This window comes from Lepidochelys kempii, chromosome 3 (genome assembly GCF_965140265.1).
Source record: "Lepidochelys kempii isolate rLepKem1 chromosome 3, rLepKem1.hap2, whole genome shotgun sequence".
Classification (NCBI taxonomy): Eukaryota; Metazoa; Chordata; order Testudines; family Cheloniidae; genus Lepidochelys; species Lepidochelys kempii.
In genome coordinates this window covers 200,616,675-200,640,638 of record NC_133258.1, presented here as the reverse complement: position 1 = coordinate 200,640,638, position 23,964 = coordinate 200,616,675, and the positions used below count along the sequence as shown (strand labels likewise).

The window sequence follows — 23,964 nt, the reverse complement described above, 5'->3', positions numbered from 1 at the left end:
TAAAGAGGTATAAAGATCTTAATGGCATTCATTTAGGATGATGTGCTACCTACTAGTGGCTTCGCCATTTGTGAGTAGTGCATTAATTGAAATGGGAATTGGACATTTGAAGGCCTTAGGAAGCTTTGACTAGCTCATCATATAAAAATATATATACACCCACATATGCCAGTGTGGGCAAATAGTGCTTAGCTTGCACATAAGAGAAAATACACACAGGAAAGTAATGGAAATGGCTTGCTGCTAAATACATATGGTTAGTTAACAAGCTGTGAAGCAGTTACCTGCATAAAAGCACAGTGGATCAGCAAGTGCTGGGAAAATAAGTGCAGTTCATGCTTACAGTTTCTAATATCCCATGCTGCCAAAACTTTTCAGTAGGAATGGAAACTAAGCAGGACACTTACAATACCCCATGCCCTGAAGTTGAGTGGCTAGAAGGCCCCACCCTGATGTCACACCCATGCCACAAGAAAACCAGACAAACAGGGTAAGAACATCCAATTAGACAAACATGAGATGCACACAGAAGAATGCCCCAATAGAAATGTCTATGGAAGCCACCTGTCTGTGCTGTTTGCTTCTCCCAGGTTTCCCAGCATTTATGGCTCTGCTTGTTGTTTGGATTTGACAGGGATGTGGCTTCCCAGGCTTCCACTTTCTGTACACTCATTCTTGGCAAATGCACCTAACGTGCCACGGCCTGTCTTGTTGTGAAGCCTTCAGCAACATTTCCCTGGGAACATCTCTATGCATTCTTGCAGGAAAGGAAGAGGAAAAGCCTAAAAATCAATATATGCTCATAAGTCTGTCCACTCTCTGCTGGTCTCTAATAAACAATAGCACAGGGACGGAGGAATCCTCCTAAATTTGCCTTTGAAGAATATTTTAAAAATCAGGGACATGTTTAAAAGTGCTTTATCAGAAACTGTGAATTCTGAGTTAGGAGCATAGGAACTGTCTTTCTGGATCAGAGCAATGACCCATCTAGCTCATAGCCTGTCTTCAAGACTGGCCAGTGTAATGCCAACAGATCCTGGTTGCCAGCGGGCGGGATTGAACCTCCACTGCATGAGCTAAAAGCCAACTGGCTGTAGAGCAGACTCATTAATTGCTCCCTAAGTGGTCTTGGTGCCACTAGATGGGACAGAACACCACACCCAAGAGGTGTACGGGTTACATACTTCCCCTAGCTGACGGAGCACATCTCGAGCTTCCGAGTCTTCCCAGTTGAAATCCCGGACGAGCCCCCACTTGTAACACTGACAGATCGCGGTGGCCGGGATCAGACTGGGGATCTCTGGAGCTTAGTGCATGAGTCTCTACCGCATGAGCTAAAAGCCAACTGGCTGTTAGCTAAGGCTGTAGAGCAAACTCAATCTCTTGCTCTCTAAATTGTCTCGGTGCTACAAAATGGGACAGAACACCACACCCAGAAGGTGTGTGGATTACATCAGCACCAGCTGCTTCAGAGAAGGGGTAACAAACCCTGCAGTAGGCAGTTATGGGATAACCAGTCTGTAGGGAAAGTTGCCTCCTGATTCCTTCAAAGATTGGGACGCCCTGAAACATGAGAGTTTCTATCCATTCCAGAATTCATTAATTTTAAAAATATATATTTACCGTAACAATGCTGGATAGTCTTGTTCAGATAAATGTCTGGCCATGTTTCAAATTCTGCTAAGTGCTTGGCCTTAGATGTGGCAATGAGTGCCACAGACTAATTATATACGGCCTGAAAAAGTATTTCCTTTAATCAGTTTTAAATATGCTCTCTGTCAATGTCATTGGATGGCCCCTTGTTAATGTATTATGAGTAGTGCAGAGCAGAGCCCAACCTACCTTCTCTATACCAGTTGTTAGGGTGTACAGCTTTCTCATGTCCCCACTTACACATCTCTTCTCTAAGGTAAATTAGCTGTTACCAAAATTTTCAAGTTTGAAAGGTCCCAGCAAATAGGAGGCACAATGTTCTCTACACAGGATATTTTACAACTAAAACAAAATTGGTTGCATAAGGGCAAAATTTCAATACTGTACTCTTGGGTTTTAGCCAGATTTACTGCAGCATGGAGAGTGGTAGATTTAAGCATACCAATAAAATACTGGGAATATTGCTGCTCTTATAATTCTGCCTGAGCCTTCCACAATTTCTTTCTGACACAGTATTTCAGAAAAAGCCCCTGAAAAGTTATTTTTAAAAACAAACAAGATCTGTCACTAGCCCTGGTGGAGACTTGTTTGTAATTCCCCTGTTTACAGAATTCTTAGATTTCAACCTAGTAGGCCATGAAATGTACAATGTAGCAATATCAAATATCACGAGTCATTCAGCTGTCTGCTGAAATATATGTAATTTGGAAATCATATTTGTTGTTATATCCAGGACGGTGATTCATCCTTGGAGTGAAGCTGTGGCTTGCCTCTGCATGTTTTGCAATGCTGGCTGGCTTCATAACCGCATAACTGCATGCTGTGGCTCCTACCAGATTTCTCAGCAAAAGTCTGAGCGAGGAGCACGCTAATTCCTTGAACAATGGCATTTGCTTTTAGACAATTCTTCCTGGTAGCTGCTGATTTAATGCTTGCCTTGACCCTTTCCTGCTTCCTTTATGCTTTCGTGTGCATCTGCACTGCATTCCTCACCTGCTTTGTGATCGTTTTCTCCTTGGGGATTGTGAAGAAAATGGAGAGAAATATTGACATAAAAGGGAGAGCCATTGTGATTCTAGTGTCCAACAGCTCCATCGGACGGACGTTTGCCAGGAACCTGGACGAGGCAGGTTTCAGAGTGTCTGCTGCATGTTGGCCACCTGAAAGGAATTGGGCAAAGGTTCCGAAGGAGGAGTATTCGCCAGACACGAAGCTGACACAACTCCATATAACTGAGGACGAGTATAAGATGACAATGAAAACCTTGATAGAAAAGCACTTATCTCTGAAAGGTAATATTTAGGTCAAGACTGTGGATTATGTCAATATTAGAAATGACCCCAAAGAGCACATCTGTGTATGAGGGTCCTAGTTTACCAGCAAACTAGGAAGGCAACAATACTGTAAGCATAGATCTCCAGGTATATTTATTGTTTTGCATTTTATTCTGCTTAGACAAGGAAAATAGACTAGTCAGTTTCACTTCGCACTAAAGGGCAAAGTTTCCGCCCTAGCGCTTGTGGACGGTCCCCTAGCAGCAGGATTGATAACAGTTCCATTGCACAAGGTGTGAGCAGCCCAAGGAATGAAAGGGACTGAGCCATTTGCTGTGCAGATTCTCTGCTCCTTTTTTCCATGGCAGAGGGGCATATGGACATAGAGGACTGCGGTCACCTCTGCAGAGGTAAGGTTGACAGGCTGGGCGAAAGAGCAAGAGATGAAAGAGGTTTGGTCAGTGTCCTAGGCAGAGACAATGTGCCTGGCTTTTGTTACTCAGAACCAAAATGTGGAGGGGAGGACGGGAGAGGGGGTCATGTTTGATCCTCAGCCAAAAGCACTGTTGGCTACAAGATTGCAGTTGGCTAACACCTGCAGGAGGCTAAAAGATTGCAGCACTTTGCTTTCTGATCTGGACCTCACCACAATTATCCATGGCTGGGTTGTCTCCAGATTAGATTACATGGGGCTAAACTTGAAGACAATTCATAAACGTCACCTGGGACTGTAAGAGGCGGGCAGCCTGTTGAGGTACGTTTCTCTCAGAGAACACACAACACCTGTGCTTGGGAATCTGCCGGTGTGTTTCTGGATGCAATTTTTAAAAAGTACCAGTAGTCAACTACAAAGTGCTAAATAGTTGGGGCTCGGCTATGCCAACACCCAGAGGCAGATTAAGGTTTCATGGAACCCTAGGCCAGAGTAAGCGGGGAGCCCCTCCTGATGCCTTCCACCTGCAATTCTGCCCCCAGGCTACCCCTCCCTCCCCCACGGCCCTGCCCCTGTTCCAATCACGCTCCTGCCCTCTTCCGCGCCCCCCCTCCACTGCAGCCTGCAACCCGTTTGCTCCTTTCTACCCTCCCCCCAATACCAGAGAAGCTCTGTCCCCCTGCCACGGCCATGGGACTGCAGCAGAGAGTGAGAGCACCCCCAGCCCTGAGGCCAGGGCAGGGAGTGAGAGCTTCTCCAGTCCAGGAGCCACAGCTGGGGTCTGGACGCTGGGGCTTCCCCCACCCTGCCTGGTGCTTCTGCCGGGAAGTGGGGTCAAGGTGCAGGGGCCTCCCCCGCCCCAGCTTCCCGGCGCAGTTACCTGGGTTGGGGTGCGGGGGCTTCTGCCGGGGAGTGGGGTTGAGGTGCGGGGGTGTCAATTTTTCTGGGGTCCCCCAATTGGCTGGGGCCCCTGGGCACGGGCCCTGTCGGCTCAATGGCTAATCCGCTGTTGGCAACACCAACTCTCATTGTTACTGTAAGAGCTGAGAACAGAAAAAGTGTTTGGTTAAGAGCCCCTTGGTTTAAATATGAGGGGTCTGGCCATGAGATTTTGAGCAAGGGCTAATCAGCTCTGGAACATGCTTCAGTAGTTGATTGGCAGAGCCCAATATTGCAAGGTTTCTTCATGCTCTTGGCTCTGTCTAGCCAGGAGGGCATGTTTAATGAAAGAGGGAGAATTTTAGGTTTATGTTTGAGCAGAAGTATCCATTCTAGTATGGGCACTGGGCCTGTTGAATTTGAATGGATCTTTGTAAGTGGTTGTACATGTGGATAGTGGTTTAGGTAGACGCCGTATTAGAAATCAAAATACACAAATAAAATTCAAAAATATCTAGGGTTATAATAGTTGATACTAGCAAACTTTTTGGGATATGAAGGGATATGAAACCTTGAACTTCAGTGCTTATGCCAATCTTTAACTATTAGAGATCAGGAGACAAGTTTTGGTTCCCACAAATCAAGAAGGATGTTGATAAACTGGAGAGGGTTCAGAGGAGAACTACCGGAATGATTAAAGCATTAGAAAACCTGCCTTATAGTGATAGCCTCAAGGAGCTCAATCCACTTAACAAAGAAAAGGTTAAGAGGTGACTTGACTACAGTCTATAAGTACCTACATGGAGAACAAATATTTAATAGTGGGCTTTTCAATCTATCAGAGAAAGGTCTAACACAATCCAATGGCTGGAACTTGAAGCTAGACAAATCCAGATGTAACGTAAACCTGTACGAAATTGTTGGGTATTGTATTAAATTAACCAGAAGCTTGGTCACGTTGCAATCTGCGCAGGAGTCCTCACGGGCTTATAAACTCTACCAGAATCCCTGCAAGCGTTATGATCTCCAGCGGTGTTGCTGCAGGTCCAATATGCTTTGCTAGAGTCTGCGAATATTTTGGGACAGATCCTTAATGACATTAGGGAGCAGTTGCTTGTACCAGTTGTCCTGTTGACAGCAGTGTGTATATAGTATGACTATTTACCATTAGATAGGGAGATTCTCCAGATGAGGAGAATGCCTCATGTAAGGGAACCATTTTGTCTAGGGAGGAGGGGAAGATACAATCAGTCTACAAGGCTAACAGGTTTCTTCATGTCTTAAGAAATTAGTCATGTATTTTTTTTTCAGAAGGGGCGCAGAATAGGGCAGGAGCTGGATACATACCTCAAGCTAGTGACACTCAATTATCCAGGTGCCTTGTCATCCTTGAGAAAAAGGCGGACATCACACAGACATCAGACAAGGCATACAAGCAGTCAAGAAAGTGGGGAAGTTCTGTGGCCTGTGTTATGCAGGAAGTCAGACTTGATGATCAGAGTGGTCCCTTATGGCCTCAAAATCTATGGCTCTATCAATATTTAATGCTAAGATCATGCAAGGAGCAGTTCTAGTTAAAGATATGCTTGCATATACCCTGTTGTCATCTTTGTGTCACGCATACATGCTTTAGCTCCTTGTGCTGACATGAGTTACACATTCCTGTATTTCTCTACATACATTCAGGTTTGCCAGCCCCCCGTGTTCAGAAAAACATGAGTCAGGCACCCAAAAATTACGAGTGCCTTAAAAATACTAATTTTTTTTTAAAGAAATGTTGGGTCCTTTTTATTTGTCTTCTGGCTTTTGAGCCTTTAGGGTGCCCTCGGGTCACCTTTTCAAGTTTTTCTCTGCAACCATGAGAGCGAGAAACATACATTTCATTTACAGAGAGAGAGAGAGAGAGAGTCTCACCAAATCACATGCCTCCAGGAGCTGGGGCTCTAAGGAAAACATCCAGTATTACAAGAGTTACTGACACTGTGTATGAATGATCTGGGATCCAGCTGCTAGAGAGACTGCTGCTACTCATGTTTGTGCTGTTGTCTGGACATATTGCCTGGAACCGTTGTCTCTTGTTTCATGACTTTCAATGCTGGCTGCAAAGTGAGGCCTTGAGGGTAGCACAGTAAAGCAAGTTAAAACTGGGGAGATTCTTAAAGCTTAATATGGCTGTGAAGCAGCCCCTCTCCACTGCAGAAAAGATACAGGCAAAACAAAACAAAACTCTTGCCTGTTAGCGTGATTAATTCCGATAGTGCTTGTCACCATGATACCCAGCCATCCTCCTGAACACAGGAGCTTGGAAACAATATACAAAGGGTTAGTCAAATGCTCAGTGAAAATCAGTACTTGTTGCATCCTGCCCTAGCTTTTGCCAAGTCCAGTGAATTCCAGAGGCGGCAGCTCTCAAGCAAGAGCAATCTGGTGATGTGCGTGGAGTTCTCAGATTTCTCAGGTGATCTTAACGGCCGGGGCAGGGTACCGGGTGAAAGATGGTTTCAGATAACCCAGTCCCAGACTGTTCAGATTTTAAAGATCATCACCTTCAGCTTGAATGGCACCCGGTGCAGATTTGGGCACAAGTGTCATGTGTCCATGCTGGGCCGTGTCACTCAGAAGCTGGGAACTTGGGCTCTGATCCTGCAGTGAGCTCCCTGTGGGCAGATCCCAGTGGAGCCCATTGACTTCAGCAGGGCTCTCTGTATGTGTACACAGCACTCCACAGCATAGAGGTGACTGCAGGATCAGGGCCTTGCATTCTAGTTCTGTTGGAGCTTCTAGGACGACTCCAGGGGGAGCCCCAAGGAGACCACTTTGAAGTGTTTTATACAGAAGATCCCGGCCTTTCCTGTGTTCTAGGATAGCTCGTTTCTCTCCTCAGACAGTTCATTCCTTCTCCATTTATTGCTTTCTGTTGTTACATTTCTTGTACCCGCCTTTTCCCTGGCTCTCCCTAAACATCCTCAGTCTCTTCAGAGGTCCCCTCTTTTCTTTTCTCCTCCATACGCTTTATTCATTCTGTCCCTTGGGGTTTGATCACTTTCCTTCTATTTCTAAAGCCTCTATTTCCCTGGCCCTATTCTGATTTATTTAATTCGTTTCATTTTCCAATTTCACACTCATTCCCTCTCCCTCGTACAGTTTTTCCCCTCTCCTTTTTCTCTGCTTTACTCTCTTTCTCTTTCACACAGCTTTCCATATCGCTCATCCAACCTTTTCCCATCACTCAGCTAACTGCTGCTTTCTACTTCCCCGGTGCCTAAGACATCACAGGAGGCAGGCAGCTCTTTGTCAAGTTGTTGAATGATGTGTACACATGAAGAAAGTTTTGCCTATTAAAAACCATGAGTTTCATCAATGGTAAAGGGAAATGCAAAATGATAAACTTCCTAGATTTTACTCTTGTCTGTAGCCGGCTGGATTGTTTTCACTGTGAACGAATTATCCAAAAGATTGAGCCTTCTTTTTATTCATGAACAGCTCATCCTGACAGGTGTGACTGCATTTGGTATTCAGAAATATTCAAAGAATAGTTTGGCCAAATAATTTAAAAGCTAGGAGCCGTTTGAAGTCTCTTCATTTTGACTATTAGATAGTCAGTATGTGAAACGGATCACTTGGTATTGTTCCTGATCCCTGATTGGATGGGTTAAACTCTTTACACAGAAGAATTCATAAATAAATAATGATGATTAACAAATTGTAAATAATGAATTAGCAAGCACACTTGTTCCTGCACAAATATCATGCCCTTCTTCATAAGCATAGGTCTATTCAAACAGGGAAACATCCTTCCCTTTACAGAGAGCCTAGACAAGACATCTGCACCACCAAACACCACTCAGTCCCTAAAGACAGATCATATGGCCCAGAGAGTTTTGGTTATGCAACCAAAAGGTCCTTCTCTATTAATAGCGGTATATTATTGCTAAAAGTCCAAACACTGCCAACCATCTTAGAAATTAATGGAAATGTACTTAAATGGCATAATCAAATTAATTGAGATTTGGTCAATGTAGAGCTAAAACTGGGTTCAGGGACTATACCTGCCCCTTTGCCTCACTGCCAATACTTGTGGATTTGCATTTACATTTAAAATAAAGTTTCTCTTTGCTGTAGCTGTGTGAAAGATTCACACAAAGAACTGGGGAAACTGACTGACTATTGAATGATAAGAGTGAAACTGACTATTAGAATGGATCGAAAATTGGACAATTGCCATCTCAATTTCAATTTTGCAAAACCACATTTTCTGTCAAAAAAACCCCAACCCAACCAACCAAACACTGAGGGAAGATTCTTGACCAGCTCTACTGACTATATGCAGAGTGGTGCTTTAATGCACAAAGCAATAAGCTAAAAAACAGAAAAACATTCCCCCCTGCCAACCTAGTTTCATTCAGAAACAAGAGATCTCAGGTAATACTTATAACAATAATGAATAAAAAAAGGGTACAGACAGAAATATGACTTTTAAATTGATAGAGTCCCTTTCTAAAGCTACAATTATAATAATAGAAAGTAAAACCACATAAAGTTAGGATGATGAAGTGACACAGCTCAGATCACAATATACAAAACTAGGGAAATTCTGGGTTAAGGCTGTAACCCAGTTCTTAACTCACTCCCCTTTCTATCCACTGGGCTATGCTCTGAATAAAATGCGTCAGAGAGTTCACTTTCTAGTTGCACTTCTATCTTTTATCCTTCTCTGAGGCAGCTCCTCCGGAAATTTTATTCATGAGCCATAACACCGGAGAGCAGTGCATGTCTGATTGCATCAGTCATGTTGAGCTACATGATATAAAACAATACAACATGACTGACATCACAGCCAAGATGTGGGAGAGGCGGGGGAGACGGGGGTGGGGAGAAGATACTTTAAGTAAAAGCTCAGTTTTTCTGAGAAAGAAAAGGAGCAAAATATCGAATGTGCTTGAGAAAAATAATCAGGTGCAAGGGGAAAAATCTTCCTATTAACTCCAGGTGGTATGCACAGTGGGCTACATGCATGTTTGGTGTAATAATAAATCCTATCTAATACTTTGCTGAAAAGCACAATACATCTCAAAGCACATGGCAGCTGAAGGTAAGCCTTATTGACCCAATGTAAGTAAGATGGTGGATGGATACACCAGCCAGGGAAAGCCAAAGTCCTGTCTCAAGGGTAACCTTATTGCCACAAAAGGATTCAAAACAAGAGCAAAGTGGCTCCTATCATTTGCTTTCAGCCACCACAGGCCTTTACAGCTTTCAACAAACTGGGAGTGAAAAGAATATGCTCTTCCTCGGGTACCTTTCCTAGGCCTCTTGCCAGGTCCCCCTAGAAGCACTTTCCTCAAGGCCTTATTTCAACTCCTTGCTCACTTTCTGAGGGTGAGCCAGGAGAACTCCTTTTATTGTCTCCATCAGGGAGTCACATGATGAGCAGCTGATTTCTCGCCATCGTGTGCCCTGTCTGGAGACTGCAATTCCCAGTAACTCCTGGACTTAAAGGGGATATGCCATCATAACAGACATACCAGCTAACCCTGTGCTTAGAGATCAGTGCTTTGTTACATCCTCAAAATCAACGAGGAGTCCTCAAAATCAACGAGGAGTCCGGTGGCACCTTAAAGACTAAAATTTATTTGGGCATAAGCTTTTGTGGGTAAAAAACCCACTTCTTCAGATGCATGGAGTGAAAATTACAGATACAGGCATTATTATACTGACACATTAAGAGAAGGGAGTTACCTTACAAGTGGAGAACCAGTACTGACAAGGCCAATTCAATCAGGGTAGATGTGGTCCACTCCCAGTAACTGATGAGGGGGTGCCACCGGACTCCTCGTTGATTTTGTGGATACACACTAACACGGCTACCCCTCTGATACTTGTTACATCCTGTTTCACGGACAGAAAAACAGAAATACAAAGAGCTTAAATGTCGTCTCCGAGTCAATGGGTATGTCGACACAGCAGCAGGAAGATGCGATTCCCAGCAAGAATAGACATATACACGCTAGCTCCTCTTCAGCTAGCATGCTAAAATACTAGTGTGGCCGCAGTGATACGGACTAACCACTCAAATACATACCCAGGGTGTCAGGTGGGATTGTCCTTGGGTGGCTAGCCCAAGCCATAGCCCGTCCTGCCATGGTCACACTGCAATATTTAGTGCACTAGCTTGAGCAGAACTACCTCATATATGTCTGCCTGCACTGGGAATTACACCTCCCAGCTGCTTTGTAGACGTACCCAAGAGGACTCAGTGGCTGACTCCCATTCCTGTGCGTTGTGCTTTTAAACCAGGGCTGAATTTGTCTCAGTATGCTGTGTAGATATGGCTTATATATCGTTACATGGGGAAAAGCAACTTCTTAATTAGGACGGTTGCAGGGGAAAAAACCCTGATGATTTTTGAAAAATGCCATTTCCATTTGGATGAAATTTTATTCAAGTGGAAATTTTCTGCATATCTCTAGGCCTAAGTAAAATATTTGATAATATTGATGGATGAACTCATAAGAGCCGTTTGATCTTCCATCAGCAATTTGACATCACTTCTCTGGACTGGCCCACATTGGAGTATAATGGACTGCTCACAATTTGGATTTATTTTTTCACAATTTATTTCATGCAACTTTGGAAATATTTTGCATAAAGCTGGTTGAAGCTTAAAGCTGGTTGAATTTAAAAAATTTTCATGCAAATTATTTGAAGATTTTCAAAATTTTGCATTTACCTTTTTGGCTGCAGCTCATAAAAGTAAAGATTTTCATTAAAAGTTTCTAAATTTTTTGCAATACCTTTTCATCATCTTTTAGTCTGCTCTAATATGAAGTATGTAATGCTAGAACTTTTGGAGAACTGGGATTCCAGCTTGGATCCATGTCTAATTGTGTATCAGAACAGTTAAGTGTTATATGGCTCAGATTCGCCTCATTTTTTATCTAAATGCAGCGGCTACTTGCAATATGAAAAGGAGTACTTGTGGCACCTTAGAGACTAACCAATTTATCTGAGCATGAGCTTTCGTGAGCTGTAAGGTGCCACAAGTACTCCTTTTCTTTTTGCAAAGACAGACTAACACGGCTGTTATTCTGATACTTGCAATATTTATTTTTAAACGGAGTAATGTTACCTTTATTTGTGTGCAGAGAAATACTATGAAATAACAGGAAAATGAATTGTAAAAATTAACACAGCTCATCTCATGTCAATTGGACAGGCATGTATGGGCTGATGAAGAAGCCTTCGGTCCTGATGTGGGAAGAACAGGAGCCAGACACAAACAGATTCTCTGAGGGAAAAACTTCTTATAAATGGAAGGATGTTTGCAGAACTCCAGGTAGGATAAACTTTAGCCAGTCGAGCACATCTGAATATGTTGCTCCTCTTAGTCCCTCTCTAGACTTGGTGTGTGTGTGGGGGGGGAGTATTGAAAAAAAAATGTGTAAGCCTATTTGTCTTAACGGAGACTGTTTTTAAACATCACTTAGCACCTCCGATGACAGGGTTCAATATCTTTAAAAATGTTGTAGCCGCTCCTGGTCAACTTTAGACTCCACCCCTCACGATGGTTGACCATAACTAGCTTTGAAAACGTATTTAAAATCACCCATTTGAAAACACACACATTCTTTTCTAATCTAGGCAGGGCCTTACTGTAATTAGAATTTGCCAAATAATTGATTTTGCAGTTCAGTGGCCAAACTGGGTGAGAGAGGGGAGAGACTGATTCAGCTTGAAGGAAATGTTTCATTTCATTCTTGGGTGCCCCCCCTTTTAAAGTTAATTCTTGCTAAATTTCAAAACAAAAAGTGGTAACATTTTGTTTTGAAAATATTTTTTTAAAATCACTTTTTTGGCTATTTTTTTTAACCCTGGTGGAGGTTTTTTTTCCCCATCAAAACTCTTCTCTGAATTTGACCCAAATTTATTAACAAGTTTGGTCAACCTGACGCTTTGTTTTTCAGCAAATAAACTGTTTGCTGAAAAAATTCCACCCAGCTCTAGTTGTAATGTGAGTAAATCATCTAGGGCCTAATCCTCTGAGGTGCTGAGTGCCTTTGGTTCCCACTGCTGTCATGGTTGTTGACATTTAAGCGAATGGGGGTGAAGAACAAGTCACAGAGATTCTCGACAGTCTCAGTATCTTAAAGGATCTGGCCTTTATCTGGGGAAGAGTTTTCCTCATGTTTTGCTTTTCATATAGTGGACTAAATAAAAAAGTGGTAAGCTCGTAAGGACTTATCTAGACTAATACTTAGGTTGCGGCAAGCTGAGGTGCAGATCTACCCTGCACTAGTCTACTGGGAATTCAGGGTATGTCCACATCTGAACTGGGAGGTGGGATTCCAAGCTCACATCGATGTACCTCTGCTAAGTCTGCTTGAGCTAGTGTCTAAATAGAGCAGCATGTCTGCAGTTGCATTCTTCTCTTTGCAGCCTTCCTCATGGCACTTCTCTTTCTCCCTGTGAACTATGGCGTGACTTTTGCAAAGAAGAAAAGCCTGCAGTTACTTACTAGCCCACTGAAGTCCAAAAACTGACAGGTGAGACAACATCGGCATCTTAGATACATCCAGCCTGGCAGAGGGTCCACTCACGTCACGCTCCTGAGCAGACGCTGCCCCAGACTCCAAAAATCAGGGTCATTCCAAAATCTGGGGAGTTTAGACCTGAGGCTATTTTCAACCCTTTTAAAATAGGGGCTGTTTGCAAAAGTCACACCTGGATTTGGTTTTTGATTTCCAGTGGCCCCAAGATCTGATGGTGTTCAGACTCAGGGTTTTGGTTGGGGCAAATCTCTAGTATGGGGACATGAGACTGCAAAGAATGCCTGAAATTCTCCCTATCCTGTCCTGTCAGGTATCTGCCTTGCTTTGGAAATTCTATCCTGAAAATTCACTGGGTCTGATTCTGATCTCTCTTACACCAATATGAATGAGAAGGAACTTCCCTGACTTCACTAGATGTACATTTACAATGTTGTTTTAACCTTGTTGGTCCTAGGCTATTAAGCAAGGTGTGTGAGGTAATATATCTTTTATTGAACCAATTTCTTTGGTGAAAGAAACAAGCTTGTGAGGACGGAGGGGTCAGATGTGGAGTGATCACTTTGTGAAAAATGTTCACCCATCCGTGATATGGTGTTTTTGTCTCTTATTTTCTGTGTGAGTTCATTGGAGAGCAGAATTATTGTCTTGTGTTACCCACATAGTTGTTACTGGAGCATTTAGTGCGCTGGACAAGGTATTTTGTGATAGGCATATGTAAGACCCAGGGATCTTGAAAGGTGTGTTGGGGGGTGGGGGGTATTGATCATCATAGCAGGAGTCATATGTCTCAGTCCTCATCCTCAAAGGAAACCCACAGAACACCTTCAAAAGATGACTCTGGGAGCTTAAATTCATAACTTTACTAGACACTAAAAATCATGGACATAGAAGAGACACTGGATTTATGGCTCTGTAAGTGTGGGGACTCACCCCTGTGGTGCCTCCTGCTGGTGTCCTGGGAATTAGCTCTACTTCCAGCCTTGGAGTGCCCTCCTCAGGCCTGTATCCCGCTTATGCCAGGCCACCATGTTCTTCCTGAACCCGCTGCCCCTTGCACCCCAGGGTGCTGCCCTCTGGCAGTAACCCCTCACTTGCAGGGTCTCCCCTCCCCAGGGAACCCCCACCCTCTATCCCTACCTTGCCTCAGTCATAGGCTACTGCCAGTCACCAGCGAGCCTCCGCACCCTGGGGCAGACTGCAGTATAAGCCCCGCATCACAGGCAAGGTTGGGTTTGGACCTGCTCCCTCTGTCTAACCTGGGGCTGTCTCCTGCAGCCCCCATACCTGTTTGGCCTAATACTAGGCCGCAGCCTGGGGCTCCCCCGGCTGGAGCTCCCCCGGCTCCTCAGGCCCTTCCCCAGCCCTGCTCCAATCTAGGTACTCTGCTTAGGTTCCTGCAGCCAGGTCCCTCCCTCTCAGAAGCTAGAGAGGGACTCTTTATATGGCCAGCCGAGGCTGTTTGGGGCATGGCCAGAGCTGAAGCTGCCTCCCAATCAGCCCAGCCTAAGGCTCCCAGCTCCAGCCCTCTCCAAGGGCTGGCTTTTAACCCCTTTGGGCCGGGAGTGGGTGACCACCCCGCTACAGGCTCATTAAAACGATGTGTAACCCACTAACCCTGCTTTGTCCTATGACTGCAGAGATGTTAACTGCCCAGTTCGCCTTGAATAGGCTCTTGCAACACATGTTAACGCCCTATGCTAAACAATCTGTTCCACCTTGTATTTAGCTGTCACCCTCTGAATACATTTCCTAGACCCGAAGAAGAGCTCTGTGTGAGCACAAAAGCTTGTCTCTCTCACCAACAGAAATTGGTCCAATGAAAGATATTACCTCACCCACCTCACTAGATGTATGCCAATATTAACTTTTTCCTGCAAAGCCCATGTGCTTTAACCTATGTCACATCAAATAATGTCACCTACTCTTACGCTACCAAAAAACTTCCAAGGCAGAGCCTTCCTCTGAGTCTCCCATTGGGTTCTGGGTTGCTTGCGTGTTCAAGGCTTAGTTCTGCTCCTGCAAGCACTTCCACTGAAATCAGTGGGACAACTTAGGAGGGAAGAAACCAGTCTGCCCGGGTGGCAGAATCAAGGCTTTAGCCTGTAAACTACTTGGGGTGAGGACAATGGGCCAAATTCCTGTGGAATTCTGTAGTCAGTGGAGTTACTGTGGATTTGGATTGGCATCAGAGCAGAATTTGTCCAGGCCAATCTCTAATATTGGGACATAATGATGTGCAACATGCCTCGAACTCGGGACCTGAACTCGCCACCTATTGGTTTCCACAAGGAATTTAAGGTGCTTGTTCTGAATTATAAACCCCTAAATGGCCTGTGACCTGTCTGCATGATGGGCCTTCTCTTCCCCATTGCAATGCTAGGACAGTTGCAGGCAGTGGAAGCCCTCAAGATGGAACCGACGGGAAGAAAAGCTGCCAGCAAGGCGCGCTCCATGAGGGTCCCTCGACTTTGGGACTCATGCCCCTGCTTGGTCCAAGGTAGCCAGAGTGTTGACCATCAGGGTATATAGCAAAGGCCCATTTATTTACCCATGCTTTTGGGGAATGAGGAATAGAGTAGAGGCTGCCTTCGTGCACGAGGTGGGTCATGTTTGGGTTGCTTCTCACCACTGCCTGGCTTTTTTATTGGTTAAAGGCGAGGAGAGGCTCCTGGTTCTGTATGTATGAACATACTTCTTGGGGGTGGTAAAAGCACCCCAGAGGTATTCAGGTAATCCCATTGGTTTCAGTGAGAATTAGGCACCTAAATACCTTTGAGGCTCTGGGCCCTAGAGCCTGATCAAAAGCCCAGTAAAGTTAAAGTCTTTGTATTGACTTCAATGGATTAGACCTCAGAGCTTGGCCTAGATGCTTTTTGAAAGAAATATTAGAAATGGAAATAAATAAATAGCAACTTCTCTCTCATTTGGTCTGCACACGCTCACCAGTGGCTGTGCCATAGTAGTGATGTGATATGGATCGGAAAACAGTTCAGTTGGAATGGAATAATTTGCATGAAATCAGAGTGAATGGAATTATTCACTGCTGAAGAAAGAGATTAATCTCCCTCCCCAATACATTTATTTCAGCACGGAAGGAAACTTGTGGAATGACTCAACGGGTTACTAATGCCGCAGTGAAAACGAGATGCAGGGAGGAGTAACTTGGAATGGAACTGAACTGACTGATTCCTGACTTGCAAGAATCAAGTGCTGAATGGTGTCTTCAAACTTAGTAATAAGACAATGAGGAAAACATTGTGAATTAGATCTGGATGGAAGACTATTACCCTAGTTGTATTGCAGGTCTGCTTTCAAATCACATTTGTAACTGAGAATATGGTGAATGTTGAAATTGTACTGGGATAAATGATCTAAGATGGAAGGAAATAATGAAAAACTCTCCTGAAAGACTACTGAACGTTAAGCTTTCGACATATGCTGTGCTATGACTTGGCTTAATTGATGGACAAACTGTTGGTCTTTCATCTCTCAAATTGCAGCTCAGAGTTATCATTACACATGTGAAATGTAGTCTAGTCCTGGCCCACAGAAAAGAACGGTAGTTAAATGTCAAACTGAGCCAAAACTAGCCATTTTAATTCAATCATGTCAAAAAGTTGTGTTTTGATTAAAGCTGTTAAAACATTTCATTTCAACATTTCTGAATTGAAAGTTTTGGTTTCTAGCCAAAAATGTTTGGCCTTTGGTTTTTCACCAAAAAGTCAAAATTTTCTGTGGTAAGCAGACACTTTAAAAAACAAAAAAAACCGCATGTAGTCAAACACCCAATTTGCAGTTGAAAAACAGTTTCAATGGAACATTTTTAATCAGCTCTGGTGAGCAACAACATTTTGTCCGGAAATTCCTTGTGCAGTTTTAGATGGATAATGTATTCTTTATTTTCTCCACTAATCTGTTGCATGTCATTGATGTGGGCTTTTAAATAGCTGCTGTTTCATGGATGGTTAAATGATACCTATTTGTATTCACACTGGTATGTACAGCCTGATTGTACAGTCCTTATTTGAACAAAACACCTGTTGGCTTCAATGGAAATTGTTTGCTTAAAGACATTATGATAGACTATAATTGTTTATAATGCTTTATGATCCTTTGAGATAAAAGGAACTATACATTTATAAAATTATGACTTTAACGCAATGCTGTTGTGAAACCCAGTTATGATATACCTTCCCTAAAATTATAATACAAATTAGCTACATCAAAGTAATGCAGAAGTAATATGTTGAGATTTTCAAAGCTGTCTAGGGGAGCTGAATGCTCAACTCCCTTCAGTTTTAGTGGGAGTCAGCCACCTAAATTCTTTAAGCAGTCTTGAAACTCAGTCATAATGTATAACATTGACATAATTCACTGTTAAAGCTAACACCTTAGCACACCTATTGTTGCCATATGTCCCCATTTAAAAGCCAAAGGGCAACCTAACTTTGCCAGACTAAAACAAATACACAAAAGTCAGAGCTGGTCAAAATTATTCCTTTATTTTTTTTTAGAAGTTTTTTCCCCCTGCAGCAAATGTTTCTTTCCCCCCTCCGTACCCCCTCCAAAAAAATAGAAAAATGGAAAAGGAGAGAAAAAGCCTAAAAAATGAAACAACTTCATTTTAGATTTCAAAATAATTTTCATGTTTTCAATTGTTTTTTTTAGCAGAACACTGAAAAAATTCAAGAGCTTTGAGAAAATTTTCTGGAAAACAATTCCGCCCTCCCCCCGCCCCCCCCCCCCCCAACAGACTCACCATTTTCCAGCCAGCTCTAATGAAAATGCAGCTGGCTTACAAATGTTTGGTCCCATGGCAACTAAACCCTCAAATTCAAGAGCTGACAATGGAAATGACAGCTCACCACTCAAGCCCTGAACCTTCTCCCATTGAACTCAATGGCAAAATGCCCAATGTCACACGTGCAGAGCCAAGCTGTAAATACACCCACCCTTCCTGGGTAACCCTCTCAGAATGTTTCCCAGCCAAAAGCGTTTATTTACATTATGTGAGCACTGACATTCTTTCCATTTTCAAAAATATCATGGCAGATGTTATCAACAAGTCACATTCTTTGCCAGCTGCCTTTATCAAAGCCACAGTCCCTATATGCCAACTCTAGCAATAGAGTCAAAAAAATACAGCACAAGGCCGATATCAGTACAATTCCACTGGGATAGCTGCTCCTCGGAGCGGTAATTCTCCTGTTAGAATACCTTGCTCTGTTTTCAGGCCTGGTGCTGTAGAATTCCCTTACACGAGTGGTGTTTGCTCACATGAGTAGTCATACTGAAGCCAAATCCAATTGAGTATGGGCTACTCACCTGCATAATGATCTGCAGGGCTGGCATTTTAGATAAGGTGGTCTTTGGGGGCAGGAATACCATTTTATCTGCTCGTATCACTGCTAAAAAGCACTGTAATGCAATGCTAATAATAAATAGCCATTACGGTGGTCTGGTTTTATATTATTGTTACTAACTTGATCAATAAAAACATTGAATGTGCCCTCTTATCTGAGCCCACATGCTTGAGTTTCTTCTATATATAAATTCAGAAAAATACAGAATGTATTCACGTGTTTGAATGTCCTTGCAGCTCAGCTTTTATTATATTAACCTATGGGCCAGGAAAGTGTGGGTTCAAATCCCATTCCATGGCTTACACACAATACAGCATAATAATAATTCTATCATACTATACATTGAGCTGAGCTCCTCCTCAAGTTTGTCTTTTCCAAAGCTGGTATTCCTCCCTTTTAATTCAGAAGGGTTTGAGCTTGATCCATATCTTTTGGGTCAGTCTGGTCCCAGCTGAGAGCATGGCTTTCTCAGAGGTAGGGGTAGAGTTCTACACATGAAATCCTAAGAGCACCCATCTTGGGTCAGCTACTGTTCATTTAACTTCCCCTGTTTCCATCTGCCATTCTGTATGGCTAGAGTGGCAGTCTTTGACACAGGGAGAGTCTGCTGTTAGTCTGTCATGTCTGGTTAATGACCATTCTTTCTTACCACTCATTCTTGCTGAGTAGTATCTTACTACACGAGTAATCCTATTGGTTTAAGCAAGACTAGTTGTAGAGTAAGGTGCCACTCAGGGAGAGTAAAGTTGTCAGAATCTGGCCTTAAATATTCAATTTGTTTTACATAAAGCCATTTAGGAGCTGGGCACATAGATTCTTTAAATAAAGAATCTAAAAAATGCATACTTCCCCCAAATCCCTAGAGACCTTTGAGTTCTTCTTCAACAAAGCAGTTTCCTTGTCCCCCTCATTCTCTGCCCCTTTCCCAGCCTAACTGTTTGTTCGTACTTACAGCTTTCTCCTTTCCTCTAGCTGTGCGCTATAAACTTTGAAGCAGATCTGCACTTAGCACTGAATTGGGCTTCCAGGTAATGGATCAGATTCGCAGCTAGGGTAAATGTGTAGCTTAGCTGACTTCAGTGGTTAGCTCTGTGAACTTTGCAGGTTACACAAAAAGGTGACTAAACAGACAAAGGAAGGAGGACAGGATAACAATGGGGATAGGTGTGATTGCGCAACTTAGTTGTTGCACTGCTGACAGTAGTCACTTTTGACAGAGTAGGTTGGCCTGGTGCGGGAGTGGCACTGTATGTGAAAGCAGCACAGGATCAAATATAGTAAAAATCTTGAATGAATCAAACTGTACCATAGAATCTCTATGGATAGAAATTCCATGCTTAAATAAGGATATAGTAGTAGGAAAATACTACTCACCATGTGACCAGGATGGTGATGGTGATTGTGAAATGCTCCAGGAGATGAGAGAGACTATAAAAATAGAAAACTCAATAATAATGGGGGATTTCAACTCTCCCCATATTGACTGGGTATGTCACCTCAGGATGGGATGCAGAGATAAAATTTCTAGACACTATAAATGACTGCTTCTTGGTGCAGCTAGCCCTGGAACCCACAAGGGGTCAGGCAAATTCTTGACCTAGTCCTGAGTGGAGCACAGGATCTGGTCCAAGGGGTGACTATAGCTGAACCACTCAGTAATAGCAACCATAATATAATTAAATTTATCCTTGGGGGAAGGGGTAATGCCTAAGAAGCCCATCACAGTAGCATTAAATTCAGAAAGAGGAACACAAAAATGAGGAAGCTAATTAAATGGAAGTTAAAATGTACAGTCACAAAAGCTGCAAACTAAATAGAGGCTTAACTTTAATTTGGGGTGTACATTTAAAACCCTAGTAAGAGGACCAAAAAGGTGCCACCATGGCTAAACAAAGTAAAACAGGCAGCTAGAAGCAAAAAGGCATCCTTTAAAAATTGGAGGTTAAATCCTCCTGAGGAAAACAGAAAGGAGCATAGGTGCTGACTCTGTGGGTGCTCTGAGGCTCAAGCACCCACAAGCCATAGTGGTTCCTGGCCCGCCCTGAGTTTTATGCCTGAGGTCTGCTCACAGCACAGATCCCAGAGGGAGTGTGGAAGGTGATAAGTTCTGTCCTGCTCCCAGCTTCTACCCTTTTGGCAGGGAGTTTTTAAACAGCGGCAGGGTGATTAAGATAACAAAAGGCTTGTCATTAAATTAAATTACTGATCCTTAGATGATCCTGAGAGCATTGCCAGACACTGCAGTTAAAAGATCGAAAACAAAGAGTAGGAATAAATGGTGCAGTTTTCAGAATGGAGAGAGGTAAATAGTGGTGTCCCTCAGGGGCCTGTGCTGGGATCAGTGCTGTTCAACATATTCACAAATGATCTGGAAAAGAGGGTAAATAGTGAGGTAGCAAATTTTGCAGACGATACAAAATTACTCAAGACAGTTAAGTACAAAGCTGACTGCAAAGAGTTACAATGGGATCTCACAAAACTGGGTGACCCGGCAACAAAATGTAAGGTGAAATTCAATGCTAAATGCAAAATAATGCACATAGCAAAATATAATCCCAAAGACTCATACAAAATGATGGGATCTAAATTAGCTGTTACCTGTCAAGAAAGTGATCTTGGAGTCATTTACAGTATTCTGGAAGCATAGTTTTAAGAATCCTTCTCATTGTGCCTGTATTATGCAGAACACTCATTCTCCAGCGTCAGAACACTTAAAAATTATCTCCAGTCATCAATGGGACAGACACAACTGAATAATGTAGCTGCCCTTCACTTTCATCAAGAGCGCACCAGGGAACCAGATGTAAATAAGATTGCTGACAGTTTCATCCAGAAAGCTACAGTAAGACATAATGTCTTTAAACTGGGACGTTAGTGAAGACAGCTTGTAGGTGACCGCAATGATTTTCATATACTGTAATTCATGATAATGTAATTATGTAGTTCATAACAATTTAACTATTAGAATAGTGAAGCATAAACTCTGGCAAGACAAGTGAAGTTAAGCAGGACAAGAAAGAATTTGAAGAGCAACTAGCCAAAGATTCAAAAACTAACAGCAAAAATATTTTTAAGTACATCAGAAGCAGAAAGCCTGCCAAATAGTCAATGGGGTCACTGGGTGATCAAGGTGCTAAAAGAGCACTCAGAGAAGATGAGGCCATTGCAGAGAAGCTAAATGAATTCTTTGCATCAGTATTCACTTGCAGAGGATGTGAGGGAGATTCCCACACTGGAGCCATTTTTTGAGATGACAAATCTGAAGAACTGTCCCAGATTGAGGTGCCAGGAGGTTTGGGAATAAATTGATAAATTAAACAGAAATAAGTCACCAGGACCAGATGATATTCACCCAACAGTTTTGAAGGAACTCAGATATGAAATTGCAGAACTACTAAGTGTGGTATGTAACCTATCACTTAAATCAGCTTCTGTACCAGATGATTGGAGGATAGTTAACATGATGCCAATTTTTAAAAAGGCTCCATAGGCAATCCTGGCCATTACTGGCCAGTAGGCCTAACTTTGGTACCAGGCAAATTGGTTGAAATGATAGCAAAGAACAGAATTATCACACAGATGAACACGATTTTTTTGGAAAGAGCCAACATGGCTTTTATAAAGGAAAATCATGCCTCACCAATCCATAAGAATTTTTGAGGGGGTCAGCAAACATGTAGACAAGGGTGATCCAGAGGATATAGTGCACTTGGACTTTCAGAATGCCTTTGAAAAGTTCCTGACCAAAGGCTCTTAAGCACAGTAAGTAGTCATGAGATAAGAGGAAAGGTCCCCTCATGGATCACCAACTGGTTCAAAGGTTCAACTGGTTCAAAGGGTAGGAACAATTAGAAAAAGGATAGCTAATAAGACAGAAAATATCATATTGCCTCTATATAAATAGATGGTACACCCACATCTTGAATACTGTGTGCAGTTCTGGTTGTCCCGTTTCAAAAAAGATCTATGGAATTGGAAAAGGTACAGAGAAGGGCAAAAAAATTAGGCGGCGTACAGAACGGCTTCCATATGAGGAGAGATTAAAAAGACTTTTCAGCTTGGAAAAGAGATGACTAAGGGGGGTGGAATATGATAGAGGTCTATAAAATCATGACTGTGTAGAGAAAGTAAATAAGGAAATGTTATTTATCCCTTCACATAGCATAACAGGGGTCTCCCAATAAAATTAATAGGCAGCAGGTTTCAAACAAACAAAAGGAAGTACTTCTTTATACAACATAGTCAACCTGTGGAACTCATTGCCAGGGGATGTTGTGAAGGCCACAGCTCTAATAGGGTTAAAAAAGAATTAAATAAGTTCATGGAGGATGGGTCCAACAATGGCTCTTAGCCAAGGTGGTCCAGGATGCAACCCCATGGTCTGGGTGTCCCTACCCTCTGTCTGCCAGAACCTGGGAGTGGACAACAGGATGGATCACTTGATGATTGCCTGTTCGGTTCATTCCCTCTGAAACACCTGGCACTGGCCACTGTTGGAAGACAGGATACTGGGCTAGAAAGACCATTGGTCTGATCCAATATGGCCATTTTTATGTTCTTATGTTGAAACCTTGGCCAGATCTTGTATGTGCTAAGAACTAGTTGTATATGCAATTTAACACAATATTATTTATGATTTTTTGTCAGATATCCTTGTCGGGCATTTTGGTATTCGACAGCCATGGGCCTCTCTTATGTTACTTATTGTTGATGGGATTTTGTTTGGGCAAGGAGATAAGTTGCCTTCAGCTGTTTCTTTCAAATCCCCAAAAGGACTAATAAGGACTGTCAGGAAGCTTCAGGACATGTAAAAACCAATTCATCTGGAGTAAGTTTAGGATAACGCTAATTACATTATAAAGGGCTAAAATTGTCGGAGCTGAGTGAACTTCACAGTGGTTGACTCCAAGAAATTAACTCAGAAATTTCAGACCAGATCCTCAACAGTTGCAAAATGGCTGTCCTCCACTGAAGTCCATGAAGCTGAATAGAACTAGTTGATTTACGCCAGATGAGTATTTGTCCCCATAGCTCGAACACTAGCTTAGGTTCTGCCGTTTATAAATTTTAGTCTTTGAGCAGTTCCACATAATTGCAACAGTAAATGCTACAGGCTATGTCTGTTCAATGAACCCTGTATGCGATGTTCCAAAACACAGGGACACTGAAATATGTGGCCACGAGATTGGCTTGATTTAACATCTGATTTATGCTGGCATTCCCTGAAGAAAAAAAGAAAGAACGAAACCAGCAGAACACAATTCCAGGCAATTTTAATGTATTAGCTCTTAGAAGCACAAGAGAGGCCATTGTTTTTGTTCTTGGTTTTGGCTGGGATTATATTTTTCCTGGGCTATTCAACGACTGATGCACCATACACAGGAGCACAAAGTTAAATGGGTTTTGAAAATTGTAGCATCGCATGATTTAAGCTACCTAACCATTTTTTCACAGCTGTGGCGGGACATCCACCAACCAGCTTCTCTGGGGAGCCCATGCAGATGTGCTTTTTACTGCATGGAATCATGGGACAAAATAAGGCCAAGGCTTGAGGCTGGTCTAATGCATGTCTGGGGCTGGCCTCAGAAAACAGTGCCCCATCAGAGCTCCTCACCACACTGGTGTGCACAAATGGAGGCAAACTCTGATAACTCACCACCACCAACTAAATCTCTGGCCTGTCATATGCATATACATAGTTCCTTGAACTTGAATAAGACTGTAATATCAAATCTAGAGCTGGGCTTGACTAGCAAAATTCAGATTAGGTCTAGATTTGGAACTATTAACATAAGTAATTATTTGTATTGCAG

General features: G+C 42.8%; 1 protein-coding gene across 3 annotated transcripts; it reads left to right on the top strand.

The window, feature by feature from the left end:
• The first annotated feature begins 2,477 nt into the window (after positions 1–2,477).
• LOC140908353 (uncharacterized) lies at positions 2,478–18,292 on the top strand. Of its 3 annotated transcripts, none has more exons than XM_073335321.1 (4): positions 2,478–2,945; positions 11,456–11,575; positions 12,732–12,782; positions 15,876–18,292. In XM_073335321.1, the coding sequence occupies exons 1-3, from the start codon at positions 2,537–2,539 to the stop codon at positions 12,755–12,757; spliced, it is 555 nt and encodes a 184-aa protein (XP_073191422.1). In that variant the 5' UTR covers positions 2,478–2,536; the 3' UTR covers positions 12,758–12,782; positions 15,876–18,292. The 3 variants fall into 3 exon arrangements, with proteins under 3 accessions (XP_073191422.1, XP_073191420.1, XP_073191421.1); XM_073335319.1 differs by having other exon boundaries at positions 12,676–12,782; XM_073335320.1 differs by lacking the exon at positions 12,732–12,782.
• The last annotated feature ends 5,672 nt before the right edge of the window (positions 18,293–23,964 follow it).

Excerpts from the sequence above, each read along its gene's own strand:
- LOC140908353 (XM_073335319.1), top strand. The coding sequence starts at position 2,537 with ATGGCATTTGCTTTTAGACAATTCTTCCTGGTAGCTGCTGATTTAATG. Across the intron at positions 2,946-11,455 it reads AAAGCACTTATCTCTGAAAG|GCATGTATGGGCTGATGAAG; the intron begins GTAATATTTAGG and ends TCAATTGGACAG. Across the intron at positions 11,576-12,675 it reads GGATGTTTGCAGAACTCCAG|CCTTCCTCATGGCACTTCTC; the intron begins GTAGGATAAACT and ends TTCTCTTTGCAG.